Here is a 13,645-nt window from a genome sequence, read left to right as displayed (position 1 = left end):
CTCTCTCTCTCTCTCTCTCTCTCTCTCTCTCTCTCTCTCTCTCTCTCTCTCTCTCTCTCTCTCTGTTTGTCTCAATTAAATTGAACGTCCATTTGCAATGCTGTCCAATAAACCATCATTATCGTTTACATCTCATAATTTATCCCCGACTAATTTATTGCTAATGCGTCGCTGATTTAAATTTCCCCACAGATGTTGTCATTTGGCGGTAATTATAAAGTTTATTAATATTTCAGTCGATGCGATTTAACAGTTTCGCAACATATCCTCGTATATACCACTGCTATGTGTAACATCAGCTCCATCGGACCGAAACTTCATGTAATCTCTGTATCGGTAGTATACGGACGCGCGCCGGCAAACCGGGAGTCCTTTGTGGCCCTTAATCGATATTAAGCCGTGGTGCGCTTTTAACAAACTGCCTGCAGGTGCCCGATACCTACAGTCGCGCGATTTCACGAACGGCGTCTGTACACGCTCGACCAACTCTCGGCAAGCTACTGCCGCTCTGGCTCCTCCAATATTAATATCACCAGCTTAAAATCTCGGAGGTTACACCCCATGAGTTTACTATATATCCGTCGTTCTCGCGCGCGCATTATTACACCGCGTTTCGCTCCTCTTCTATTATAAGTTCATCATTACAAGTTCATCATTCCCCAGACTTTCTCTGCTTCTGCATTTGCTTAACAAGGACCCAACACACAATAGAACGCGAGTAATGGTGCCTGTCCACCATAAGTCTATAAATAATACATGACGCCTGAGTGCTTAGATACGAAGATCATTATACGAGGATGGTGGCCATCTGTAGCGAGATAAATTGAAACTTGCGAGTTTAACGGTATACTAGCACCATTTCTTCCTGAATAAAACTTGGAAAATCTTTCTCTGACAATTTTCTCTGCTGATATATGTATATTCTCAGATATATCGCGTACTATACAGGCTCACACTGCTTGCCAGAGCACACCTTTCTCTCATCCATATCCCTTATGAATACGAGGCACTTCTGTTCGAGGGGTTGCTTTGTAGAATAACGGGGCGAATAAGGAGAGATCGGATAAGTGTCGCGAGCGTACTTCACGTGATGAGACAAATGAGACGTTGACGCGTTCCCCGTGAGGAATTCGTCCCTCGCACGTTGTCCACCCGTTGAGACGTCTGAAGTTTAGAAATCTAGCGAAAATATTTGTTTCAGCCAAAGTGCTTTGAATAGTACTACTATTCAAGGATAACTAGCCAAAAATGTGGAAAATGCGAAGCAATGAAGTCCGTTATTTTACGGAGACGGTGCGCAAGTTTCCATAAATTTTTATTATAGGTATTTGCTAAATATTGTTCTACATCCGGGCGACCTCGTGTACGATGGCATATATGTATATTTAAACCAAGCTACAATACACTCGAGGTTAATGCGTAATGGTAATTTATCCGACGGCGTTAATTAAATTGAGATCAGCACTCCAACATCGGCGCTTGCTCCGAACACGATAGCGGCACGTGTGCACATGTGTGTACGTGTGTATGTTATCGGCTCACGTGTTCATCAGTTAACTTTCCCGGACTCTACGGACCTTTTGCCCCAATTAAACGGGTCTCAGTCAATAAGTCAACGGAGTCAACGTAAGACTGGCGCACGGGTACAAGGCGATCGTCATATAATGCACACGAGGAAACGATCTTGACAACGGGAACCAGGTCAGATGGTGTGGTACAAAGTTAGAACGAGACTACATTTTGTTACGTCGCGTCAATTTACGCTGTACACGCGTTTAAATTATGCATTCGCGCTAGATAAGTCGATTGCAATGCTTGCGCAGCAGAAGCTAGAGTGCGGAAAGATATGTAGAGGTGGAAAACCGTTCACCATTGTCAGAAGCTCCGATCGCAATCGATGACAATTTGATGAGATTCTGACAGCGGAACTTTCAACAATGATGGTTCAGTTTCGCAATCGTGCTTGACTATCGGTCAAACAACTTATTTAAAAAGAAATCTCATTTTATATCTATCACCGTTCATGTATACATGACTCAGCGAAGAAAAACTTCAGCTCGAAATTTTGCGTCCACTTCGGTCCACATTTCAGAGCTTAAGGGTAGTCGCCGTAGTATCGATCTGGCACGCAGTGCTGTTTTAAGACCGCGGTTCTCAACCCTGTTTTCGCGACGGCTGCTTCACCACTATCGGCAACGTCTTTTTATATGCAACGTCGACTTTTTTTTTATTTTTCATCGTTAACACGAGTTACATGTACATTAGCGTTGTTTAAAAATAAGAAACGGCATGCCTAGAATATACTATAAGTCGTTCCAGTCGCTATTTATAAGATAAGTAACGAACACCTTTACGGTGATATAATATAATCATCCCTGCGTTATAAATGATATCCCAAATATCCGAAAGGAAGCAATCAGCTTAACGTAATTCAGGACACAATATATCTCTAGATTGCGACGGATGACTTTCGCGATAAGGATGTATTTTCAGTTATTTCTGTTCTAGGCCGTACCAGCCACGTTCGGACTTTGAATCAATAGCGCGATTATATCTATATTTCTTGTACAGTAACTGTCACTTATACGAATGAACACAATTTCCGCGTTTTTCTAACGCGCAATTACAAGATCTGTTAATTTCCAAGTCTTCTATTTTTTTCCTTCTCTTTCTCTCCCTGAATCCCCGTGGATCATGATTCAATTATCATCCGTTATGACCCTACTAAAATAACTGACAGGACTCTATCTACATATGAAAGTAAGGAACATTTCACGTATGACTTGCTTGTGAAAAATTCAGACTTAAGCACCCCGACACGCTTCGCCCGACGGCTTATAGTACAATTCTAACAAGACTCTCTGAGCATAAGTTGGATTTTATTGTTACAACCCAGTTAAGAGATCCGTTTTATAGGTCTTGTTACTCGCAAAGAAGATGAAATTTTTGTGTCGGCAGAAAAATTTTTTCTTGCGTTGACATCATTAGCCTCTCAGAGAGTCTCTCTCATGTAATAAATGTATAAGTAACGCCGAAGAGACCTTAGTGAAAACGTAACTACAGGGTCAGACTGCAAACCCGGTAATCCTTTGGGGGATAAAACATATCAAGTACGCGTGTCCATTGGATAGAGCTGTTAAAACGAGCGTATCGTACTAGAAGATAACTCCGTGGCATATTAAACGAGCTATATTATATTATACGTTATAAATTATTCATCCCGCGGACTCAATACACTTTGATCGCTTCCTGTTAAACCAGCAGAATTTGGTGGTGGGAAGGCACGTGAGGTTGGATCAATGGAACATGCTGTGGATCAATGTAACATATTAAAATAAGGTATCTGCAATTTCGGGGGCATTCGGGATCGAACGTTTATTGACAGATTCTATTTTATAGAACTTTTATAAAAAATTTATGAGTTATTTTGAGAGAAGATATATTAGAGGATAACATGAAATATTTTATACGAGAAACGAAATGCTAAATTTTGTGGAGTTTCTCATTTATTTATAATCTTTTACACTTGCATGTTCGTTAAAGTTTCATGTAAATTATCACTCGTATTATCACTTGTATTATTTTCATGTAGATTTAACGATTGGGGTACGATTTAACTTTACGCACGAGCTCAAAAAAAATTTGTCATCTTTCGGTGGAGGTGCGAGGAGTTTTTGCATAATACAAGTAACTCGAAACGGAAAAGAGAGCATCGAGAAGTGTAAATTTCGGTATGTCTTGTCATAAATCACGAGGTGAGAAATTGAGCCAAAAGAGTACGAGGGATTTCTCGTGGGATACATGGCGCGTGGGGTTACCTTGACACTGAAAAAGAAAGAGTGCAGAAAGGAGCATCATTGATTTACCAAACGAGCTCGCCGTACGAGGCGCACTCCGGCACTTGCTGCAGCCTTTACCGCAATGCATTAGCAGTCAAAAGATTATGTGACGATCATCCCCTGCCCTTTCGAAAGTCGCCTGGTGCGAAAAGCCGCAGTATATTTTGAAAGAAATTCAACATCTATTAATATACATTTCTGCAATATAACTGGATGAGAATTATATTGCGCGTATAATACGATGTCGGAATAAAGAAGATGATAATTTCATGTCGTATTAATACGAGGTTTTACATTCTCTGTGTTGGAATGAAAATAAGAAAATTAGATTGCACGAAGAAAGAAAGACACACACACACACACACACACACACATATATATATATATATATATATATATCGCGAGAAACGCAATAAAGCATTTCCTTTGAATAATTTTAATTACGTCCTTTCGCTATCTTCCTCATTCTCAGAGTTTCTGTCGAAACAAGAGGCAAAATGTACGAGATATATATATTTCCGTGACGATGCTACAGGTCGTGGAACTCTCAACAGACCGTAACGAAAAAGAGAAAACGCGACGACTTCTCATTCGGTGCTTTTTACAATGTTCTTTACAAGTTCGAAAATACAATTACGTTGGATTACCAGACGCGCCATTGCGTCCTCGCCTTGCAATAAGCGCACGTAAAGGGAAAGCGTAGATAAAGGGGACATGGGAGGTCAGCGGGTAGTGCTATTCACATTCGACGGTTAAGCGAAAAATGTATGATGTGCTGGGAAATATGACCTCCCCGTCGCTGTTTAACGTAACGAAAATGTGGGGGTGATCGTAGCGCACATTGCATAAAAGCTGATAATTTTACGGAGAGTACGCTCCATCGCTGAACATGATTATGTGAAAGAGCATTCAAAATAAATGCACTGCGTCAATTTATATGCCATCCTATACAGATGCACTGAGAAAAAAATGCTACATTTTTAAATAAATATTTATTTGGATAGTAAACTAAACATTTACTTACAGAAAGTAAATATTTATGTATACAATAAAAATAAATTATAAATTAAAGTAATGGTTTTCTTGTAAAAATTAATATATTTTTATATTTAATAAATATTTAGTTAGCGCTATCCAAACAACAGATTTATTAAAATTTAGTATATTTTTTCAGTGTGGTTACGTATAAATGAATTTGTCTTTTCTAATTTCAACTTTCCATTCTGCTCGAAATTTGCAATAAAGCACAATAAAGAGTGTAATAAACGTTCTAGTAAGTGTGTCTTGCGCAAAAGAGACGCTTGTACAAGTACGGTAACGGTCTTCGATTCTAAACGGTTCCTTCAGATGCACCCCACGATCTTACACTGCATGCGATTCACGAGAAAATCCGAAGCGGCCTTACGAGTTTCTTATCGATCAGCAGGCTCGCGCTATCTCCGTTATTCCCTGACTTTCTCGCACGATCATGTCCCTGCAATTTACAATGTACCCTCAGACAGATTTTATTGCATCTGTAGGGCGTCGCAAGGAAAATTCCGTTTATTCCTATCAAGTGAGACCAGCTTATCGTAACGCAATTTCGTCCACCGGCAAATTTCTACGTGATGATGGAGTTTCGCTTAAAATCACAAAAAAGAACAGGAAACTTTTTTAAGGCATTGGCTGTCCAAAATTTCTTGTCCGCGATTAACATATCGTTTCGAACTGATATAAATAAAATCCTGTATCAGTGATTTTTATAATAATAGACTTGAAATGTTACGGCGTTATATAAGTTTGTAAGTTTATACACTTTATTAAGTTTAAAGAAAAATGGCATTATTACAGTCAATGCGATCCTTACTTTACATATTTCGAAAAATGCAATTTCAAGAAAAGAAAAGTTTGCGACAATCTGTAGGTTAATCAATCATAAAGAGAGTTGCACAACGACATGTGAAAAATACGTATGTTCTGTAAGTTGTTCTGTAAATTTATTGATAATTTTTCGAATTTTCTTTGTTCATACAACGCCCGTACGCGCGCGCGCGCGCGGTGTAATGGGGTTAATGCACACGTGTGCATCTTGTCGCCACGCACGTCACGTACGGTATCCTCCTTCTCATTTTTCGCAGTTCACCCTCGGTGACTTCGTCCGTGCTTTCCCCTCAAACAATACCGAACGACCGATCAAAGCTTTATGAAGAAGGAAATTAATCTGTCATGTATTTCAAAAGTTCGGAGAAAAATAATGATGACTGAAGAGCATTTAAGATAAAGAAAAAGTTACAATTTATTCCACAATTTGTGGAAAAAATTAATTTTCGAAAGACGAAATTGACAAATTAAAGAATAACAAAATGTGTGAAGATAAATTATATAGGTATTTTACTTAAAATATTCACGATAAGTTGCTACACAAATTAAAAAACGTTAAAAAAATACATAAATTTGCAGTTGTCTGTTTATTATATGATTGCGATTAGTTGTAACTCGAGCAAGAAATATTCGCAGAGATATAAATAGTTATCAACGAGCAGAAACGAGTTGTTATCTAATATTTTCAATCCATAAATTAATTTTCCGATAAACTTCTATTTGCCGTATCAGCACGATAAAAATATAGTCGCCGTCGCTCGTAAACGCAGTGGAAAGCGATCGATCGAGAATGGAGCAATGACACCGCGTGGATGTAACTTGCATGTATCCGCGATTTCACCCCATGCAAAACTTACTAACAGCGTGAGATAAACCTTAAAAGCGAGGGTCGTGATTACCGCTCTTGACGGAGTGGCTTAATCCCTTCAAACACTCACGATTACCTTTCTTGCAGGATTGGTTTAATCTCTTCTAATCCTCAGGGATATCGTATCATCGAAGAAGTCACGCATTCGAAACGGTTTAATCAAAATATATTTTCTAATCAAAATTTTCTAATGAACAGTAGTGCGAATCGCAAAATTCTATCCGAAACATTAATTCTTAATTATGTTAATTATCTCACATTCCAGATATAGATATATAAGAAGGGTATTTTGATTAAGGATGAAAAATTTTCGAGGAGGCTGGCACCAATTAAGGCTTAGGTTTACTCTTGATTAGAGCCCATGAAATTAATTATGGACTCGAGATGAAATACCGAAGATCAATTTACGATGTATTAAAGCGAGCAGCGCAAAACACTGTTTTTATAACGGAATAAATTGATGGAAAATTGAAGATTCTTGTAAACAATACGTCGACAGCAATCTACTGAAATTTTATCGTAACTGATGATTTTATCTATAACTAACAATTTTTTAAAGTAATTCATAAGGTTTATTTATTTGGTTGCAGGTAATACTTGTTAAGTGGAACGAACCGTATCAAAAGTTGGCCTCGTGCGACAGTTCGGGTGTAATCTTCGTTTGGATCAAATACGACGGACGATGGAGTATAGAATTAATCAACGACAGAAACACACCTGTTACGCACTTCTCCTGGTCCCACGACGGCCGTATGGCTCTTATATGTTACAGGGTGAATTACTATTATTTGAGATTGTTACCGTGATTTCCCTTCAGACACGAACTTCAATCACCCTTCCAATATTATGACGCAATAAAAAAATTTGTTTTTTCATTTTTTAAATTGAAACAAAAATGTAAAAAAAAACTGTGTCATTTTGAAACGTTTATTTATTTTATGGATTGCCATATTCAGTATAAAAGATCGCGGGTATTCTATTCAATGCTCGTCCAGATGTACTTTGGACTTTAGAGCTTTATGTATTTATTTACGACCCTCGTCATAAATGTAGCTCACACGTTTTCTGCGGAGGACCGTTTGCAGAGAATACGGATGTTTTATTGCAGGATGGCTTCGTATTGGTCGGCAGCGTCGCCGGTCAAAGGTATTGGTCGTCAATGCTCAACGACAAAGCGACGATAACTTGCGGCATTTGGACCCCGGACGATCAGCAGGTTTAAAAGAAAAGTTTTATTAAAACGTTTTTCTTGGTTTTCTATTTATCCAAAATACTATACAGGAAAGATAAATCGATGTCTATAATAATCGCCAAATATTTTAATTAATGATTAGAAGTATCAAAAAGTTATGAGGAATAAACTTAAAGTTCGTTCAATACAAATCTGATTATTACTGAACATTGTTCGGAAATTGACTGTGACATGACAAATAATACACAAGTTTGAGTCGTATTTTACATCACGTGTGAAACACGATACGTCAAGTACTTGCCTAATAGAAGCATTCTTAGCATTGTGGTGCAATGTTATACTCAATCATCGTTGATGGGAACTTAGTACGAGTTAAAAGCTTTCCTTTTGTCGCCGATAAAAATGTTTTCAATAGAAAAGAAATAAAATGACATTATTCACCTCCGACATTGTTCTACGACAAAAGGTCTATTTCGGGACAACTGCGGGTCAGTTAATCGTGATGGATGTTCACGGAGCTATGGTGTCGGAGGTACAATTAGCGGCTGGGGTTACGTCAATGGCCTGGAGTGCCGAAAAGTTCACGATGGAGGAGGATGAAACGTGTGATCGATCTCAGAAAGGTATTAACCGTAGCTTTTAGAGTCGATCCGAAGGGATTGATTCGAGTTCGACAATGACCACTGTGATGCACGGTTAATGCATTTATGATGTATGTGCAAGCGCAGATGACCGGAATTACGTGCTGGCTGTTTGTCTTGCCGATGGCAACATTGTCATGTTGCGATCGTTCGATGACGTGTCGCCGATTACGATACGCAGTAATCTGAAGCCACCCTTGCACGCCGAATGGAGCAACTCTAGGAAACTGTTAGCTATCGCCGGCACGAAGGAATCGTCCGAGCAGGGTAGTTCGCAGGAATACACGAATCTCCTAAAGTTTTATTCGGTCAACGGAACTCTCGTGTACACGACAGAGATTCCGTACACGCAAGTACGTCCATGTTAAAAGAACGTACCTCCTTTTATCTCGTTGACGATTTAAAATAATTTATTTTATGATTTTCTTGGTGGTTTGTATTAGTGCCCCGTATCGGCATTGACATGGGGACACAATGACAGGCGGCTCTTTGTAGCGACTGGAGCGCGCGTCCATGCCGCATGGGTCTCCAGGTAACTTCTTATTTTAACTAATTGTTTAATACGCAGATACAATTGATCAACAATTCAAGGATATAATTCTTGCCGAAATAACATACCGGAAGGTAACGAAATAGAAAGAATTGAATTGTTCTTTGCAGAAGAGTCGGTTCGCTTCAACTGTTGTCGAGATTAGCGGTGAGAGCGGCTCTCACGAGGGAATCAAGTGTTCAACATCTTCCGTTACCGCCGCGATTGAGAGCCTCGGTGGCTGCTCTTTTCGCTAATACCATACGGTAAAAAAAATTCTACAAACTCTTTAACTCAATGTAACGGGACGCCATTTAGATGCGGATGTGCTTTCATGCATTTTTCAGATGTTCGGTACCGGAACCAAGAGAGCTGCGACGCTTCGTGTCAAGGCCGCCGCCGGGAGGCAGCCGGTTGCATTGCACCATGCTCAGGCATGCCGTAGAGCCTGTGCCATGTTACACGCTGTATCTGGAGTACTTAGGCGGTCTGGTACCGCTTCTGAAGGGTAGACGGACCAGCAAGATCCGGCCCGAGTTTGTGATATTCGACCCGCAAAGTCAAGAGACTCTGCAAGTGTTCGACGATACGTCACAGTGCCCGTCATACAGCGACGGCTCGGATACTGAAAAGGACACCGCGGATTTGTGCGCATCGCCTCGCTACAGAAAGAAGAACAGGAAAAGAAGAGAAGAGAGAACGAGTGATGAAGCAACAGAACGAGAGGAAAAGACAAACGATCTTGCATATGTGGATACATTGCCAGAGGTAATAGAATCTCTCTCTCTCTCTCTCTCTCTCTCTCTCTCTCTCTCTCTCTCTCCTAAATTAATTGTTTTCTTTGTAACTAATTTTCTTTAATTTTTATAAATTTTCTCTATATTATATTTGTTTTAATTTGTTTGCTTTTAGAGGGCACAGTTCTAGAACAAAAATTAATGTTCCATCTATCTATCTCTAGTTCTCTTTCTCTCTTTTCCTTTTGTATTTATATACTCTTTAAGTTCCGTGGAGTGAAATCTCACTCGAAGAGAGTCTGAAAATTTTGCCTGTTTTGAAAAAAGAGTGAAAATACGGTTGCTCTTGTTCAAGAGTAGTAGATTTTCACTCTTTTTAGAGTGAGATTTACTGTTTTGGAATGAGATTTACTTCAAAGGAGTGAAATCTCAACCTCTTTTTTGGAATGTAATACCTGGGTAGATGGAACCTCACTCCAAAAAAGGGATTGAGGTTTCACTCCTTTGGAGTGAATCTTATTTCAAAAAAGTAAATTTTACTCTAAAAAGAGTGAAAATCTGCCACATTTTAATAAGAGTATTTTCACTCTTTTTTCAAGACAGGCTAAATTTTTAGACTCTTCGAGTGAGATTTCACTCCACAAGATTTAGAGAGTAGAAAGATTCGTATAAAATATTTTATTCTGGTATACACAAATCGCATCGAGCGCAGATTTTGACAAGTCTTCTATATCAAAGGGAGCGTACACTACTCGCGTGACAAACGGGTGTAGCTGTGTATGTGTTGTCGTGGATATTTCTAACGGAGCGTATCTGTTCGTAGCACGCGAGGTTGGTTGAGGTAACGTCGAACATCTGGGGCACGAAATTCAAGTTTCACGGCTTGGCAGATTCGGTTCCCGCAAACCTAGGTCAGGTAACATATCGAACGTCGTTGCTGCACCTACAACCCAGGCAAATGACGCTCGTAATGACGGAGCTCCGAGACGATTTGCCCTCTGGTAATTTACGATATTCAGTTGCGTGATTAATTTTTCTGCAGTTTATAGAAGTTTAATAATGCATGATTATTTTCATGTAGGTCCAGATCCAACGTTCAACCCCAATCTATTCTCTGAGGACGAAGAGGAGTCGTACCAGGAGGCAAGCTCGCGTGCTACTCCGGAGGCGCAACCGCCGCCGATCGCACCGATGACTCCTCGTAATGCTCGACTGAACCATCCGAATCGACCGAAGTCTCAAATCTCGAATCAATTCTTGACAACGGAGACTTTGCCGACGTCACTGGGAAAAATCGAGAGTTACGAGAATGAGTATGTTCCGTACGTGGATCTGCAGGACATGGGCAATCTTTACGAAAATATTAGAAACGCTCCTACGAACACCTATCGGACACCGCCGAGGCACAATCCGCCGAGGTGTTGCGACGTACCGGCCTTGCAATCTCCGAAAAATGCGGTCGCGCCCACGCAAACGTTAATAGCAACTTCGAACGCGGGTGCTGATTACGCCAGCAGCATTCAGAGAATGAAGAACGCTCTCGCAGATCAGCAAGCGGGCATACCGACGAAGAAGGAACTGGAGAACAATAAGCTCAATCAAATCTCGCAGGACGACAAACCATGCCTGACATCGGCCTGTGCGACTAACATTATTTCTGTGTCTATGCAAAATGGCCAGGCTTTGAATACGGAGGCGTCAAGCAGTCGATATATCTCTCAAAGTTCGGTTTTGAATGGTCTGGAGAGTATCGATTGCGCCTCGGTGCAAACCGTGTATCTGAATGGTCTAAATAATATGGGGTGCGCGAGCAACGTTTTGACCGCTTCGCATCCTATCAGCGGCATTCAAGCAATGATGTCGTCGAGCGCTCATAGTTTTGTACATAGTAAAAATAATCAAAATTCCGGGGCGAGTACGACGGCCGCTAATACAACGTCTTTAAATAGCTCTCTACTCGGGCAAGCTTCGAGTGTAGTTCTTAATAAGAACGGCATACACGGAGTTATTTCACCGGCATGTTCCTATCAGTTCCCGGAGAATATCGATCAGTGCTTTGGGTCATCGTGTTCGCAGTGTTTCTCAAAGCACAAAGACCCCAAGTGCCACGTGTGCTACGGAAAGACAAATCCCGGCTACGTGAACGCCGGAGCTCTTGCTAACGTTAAACTTGACGAGGATTTGATGCGATTTAGCGACGATGAACCGCGCGACGATATTGAGGGATCGGAGCAGTCGCGAGGCGTTCATAGAACTTCGACAGTTATCAGTATCGGTCCGATGTGCTCGAATGACTCGATAGTTCGAAGCTGTAGCGTCGGATACTTGGACCTGGTGGACGCCCAATTAGTCCCATGTGACGTAGCCTTGCGAATGCTGCGTAGAGACGCGCCGAACAAGAGGCTGGTGTTGGTGTCGCGGAAAACAAAACGGCGAAAAAAGGCCAAACCTCAACATGACGTAAGTCAGCCGAGCTCGAAACCGCCCAGACTCCGCAACTGTGGCAAGTCCAAGAGTCTCGATTCCAGTGATATATTTCCGAGTAACGAACAGATATCCTCTCCACCGCAATTATCGGAACATGTGGAGGAGGCAACGGGGCTAGTCAATTCCGAAGATGGCGTGACAAAGCGCGATGAATCGATAGAGTTATCGAAAGATGAGATTCATGAGATTGCCGATAAATGCAAGGAAAGTAACGAAAGTAACATTGTTTGTGAAGCTTATAGGGAAAAGCCATGTCGATTAGAGGCTACTGCATCTCCCGTCAAGTAAGTACTTAATTCGAAATACAGATTGTACACACACACATACACGCACGCACGCACGCACACATATATATATATATATACAATATACAATAACAAGAGAAAATGTTTTCCGAACAGTTTCAAGTAAAAAGCTGATTATGTTTCAGAGGATCGAGTCCGAGTGGATCCTTTGCTTCTTCGCTCGACGGTCTTGCCGCGAGACTTCGCGATTTCGATGATAATCATTCTTTGCCTCCTCCTTCTCCTCGACCATCATCAAGGTAGTATATGTATATCTCTATTATATGAGAATAGTTCAAATATGAACGAAACTTTTTTTTGTGTAATAATACATCTACTAATTGACTTGTATTCACAAAAAAAAATTTGTTCGTATTTGAATTATTTATGTATTTATCATGGACTATGCGTGCAAATAATAATTCACTATCCCCATAGATTGCCGAGAAGTTCACCTAGTAGCCCAGCACCTTCTAAGAAAGGCAAGAGACCGGCGTCGGCCTCTCCAATTCGAAGAAGACTCTTGTCAAGCCCGTTATTGAATAGAAGAATGAGAAAGAGTCGCGGCGAAAGCTCGGATGAGGAGGGTCTCCTCCAAGATGATTCGTCCATGGCGAGTTATCGGGACCTAGAAACTTTCCAGAAAGCCCAGCTACGTCAGAAGGTCTATATCGCAAATATTTCCAACTATCGAGGAAGAGTAGTGTATCCGATAAATACACTACATTAAAAAAACACGTGGGAACAATACCAACGATATCAATGTTATTTACAGCTCAAGCAGAGAGGAATGGGAATTTCTGGTTCCAAATCGGAAGCGATAAGGCGCGATGCACAATTGGTGATGCACAACAAAGCGCCCATGTGGAACGAGGCTAGTCAAGTGTATCAACTTGATTTCGGTGGTAGAGTGACTCAAGAAAGCGCTAAGAATTTTCAGATTGAATTCAGGGACAGACAGGTAAGATCAAATCAAATGCATCTTCCACAAGTTTTTCCACGAGTTAAATTGTGTAAAATATCGTCAAATTTCAGGTGATGCAATTCGGAAGAATAGATGGTAATGCGTACACGTTGGATTTCCAATATCCGTTCAGCGCTTTGCAAGCATTCGCCGTTGCCCTGGCGAATGTCACGCAGCGACTTAAGTAACTGTTACTCTCCAAACATCTAAATTATATGGTGAAAAATAATAAGAAGTTACAAAA

At 40.7% G+C, this 13,645-nt stretch overlaps 1 protein-coding gene across 1 annotated transcript in view; it reads left to right on the top strand.

Annotated features, from left to right (window-relative positions):
* The window catches only part of Tusp (WD40 superfamily protein Tusp), a 24,145-nt gene extending 10,500 nt beyond the window's left edge, over positions 1-13,645 (top strand). Inside the window, exons 3-15 of the mRNA XM_018520208.1 lie at positions 7,158-7,340; positions 7,676-7,783; positions 8,226-8,382; positions 8,488-8,753; positions 8,844-8,932; positions 9,061-9,195; positions 9,277-9,697; positions 10,490-10,667; positions 10,748-12,437; positions 12,584-12,697; positions 12,876-13,101; positions 13,213-13,398; positions 13,473-13,645. Coding sequence (XP_018375710.1) covers positions 7,158-7,340; positions 7,676-7,783; positions 8,226-8,382; positions 8,488-8,753; positions 8,844-8,932; positions 9,061-9,195; positions 9,277-9,697; positions 10,490-10,667; positions 10,748-12,437; positions 12,584-12,697; positions 12,876-13,101; positions 13,213-13,398; positions 13,473-13,589 — 3,870 coding nt within the window. The 3' untranslated portion in view covers positions 13,590-13,645. The remainder of the gene's footprint in view (positions 1-7,157; positions 7,341-7,675; positions 7,784-8,225; positions 8,383-8,487; positions 8,754-8,843; positions 8,933-9,060; positions 9,196-9,276; positions 9,698-10,489; positions 10,668-10,747; positions 12,438-12,583; positions 12,698-12,875; positions 13,102-13,212; positions 13,399-13,472) is intronic.

Source organism: Trachymyrmex cornetzi, unplaced genomic scaffold (assembly GCF_001594075.2).
Source record: "Trachymyrmex cornetzi isolate Tcor2-1 unplaced genomic scaffold, Tcor1.1 scaffold883, whole genome shotgun sequence".
Taxonomy (NCBI): domain Eukaryota; kingdom Metazoa; phylum Arthropoda; class Insecta; order Hymenoptera; family Formicidae; genus Trachymyrmex; species Trachymyrmex cornetzi.
This window is presented reverse-complemented; position numbering and strand designations above follow the sequence as displayed.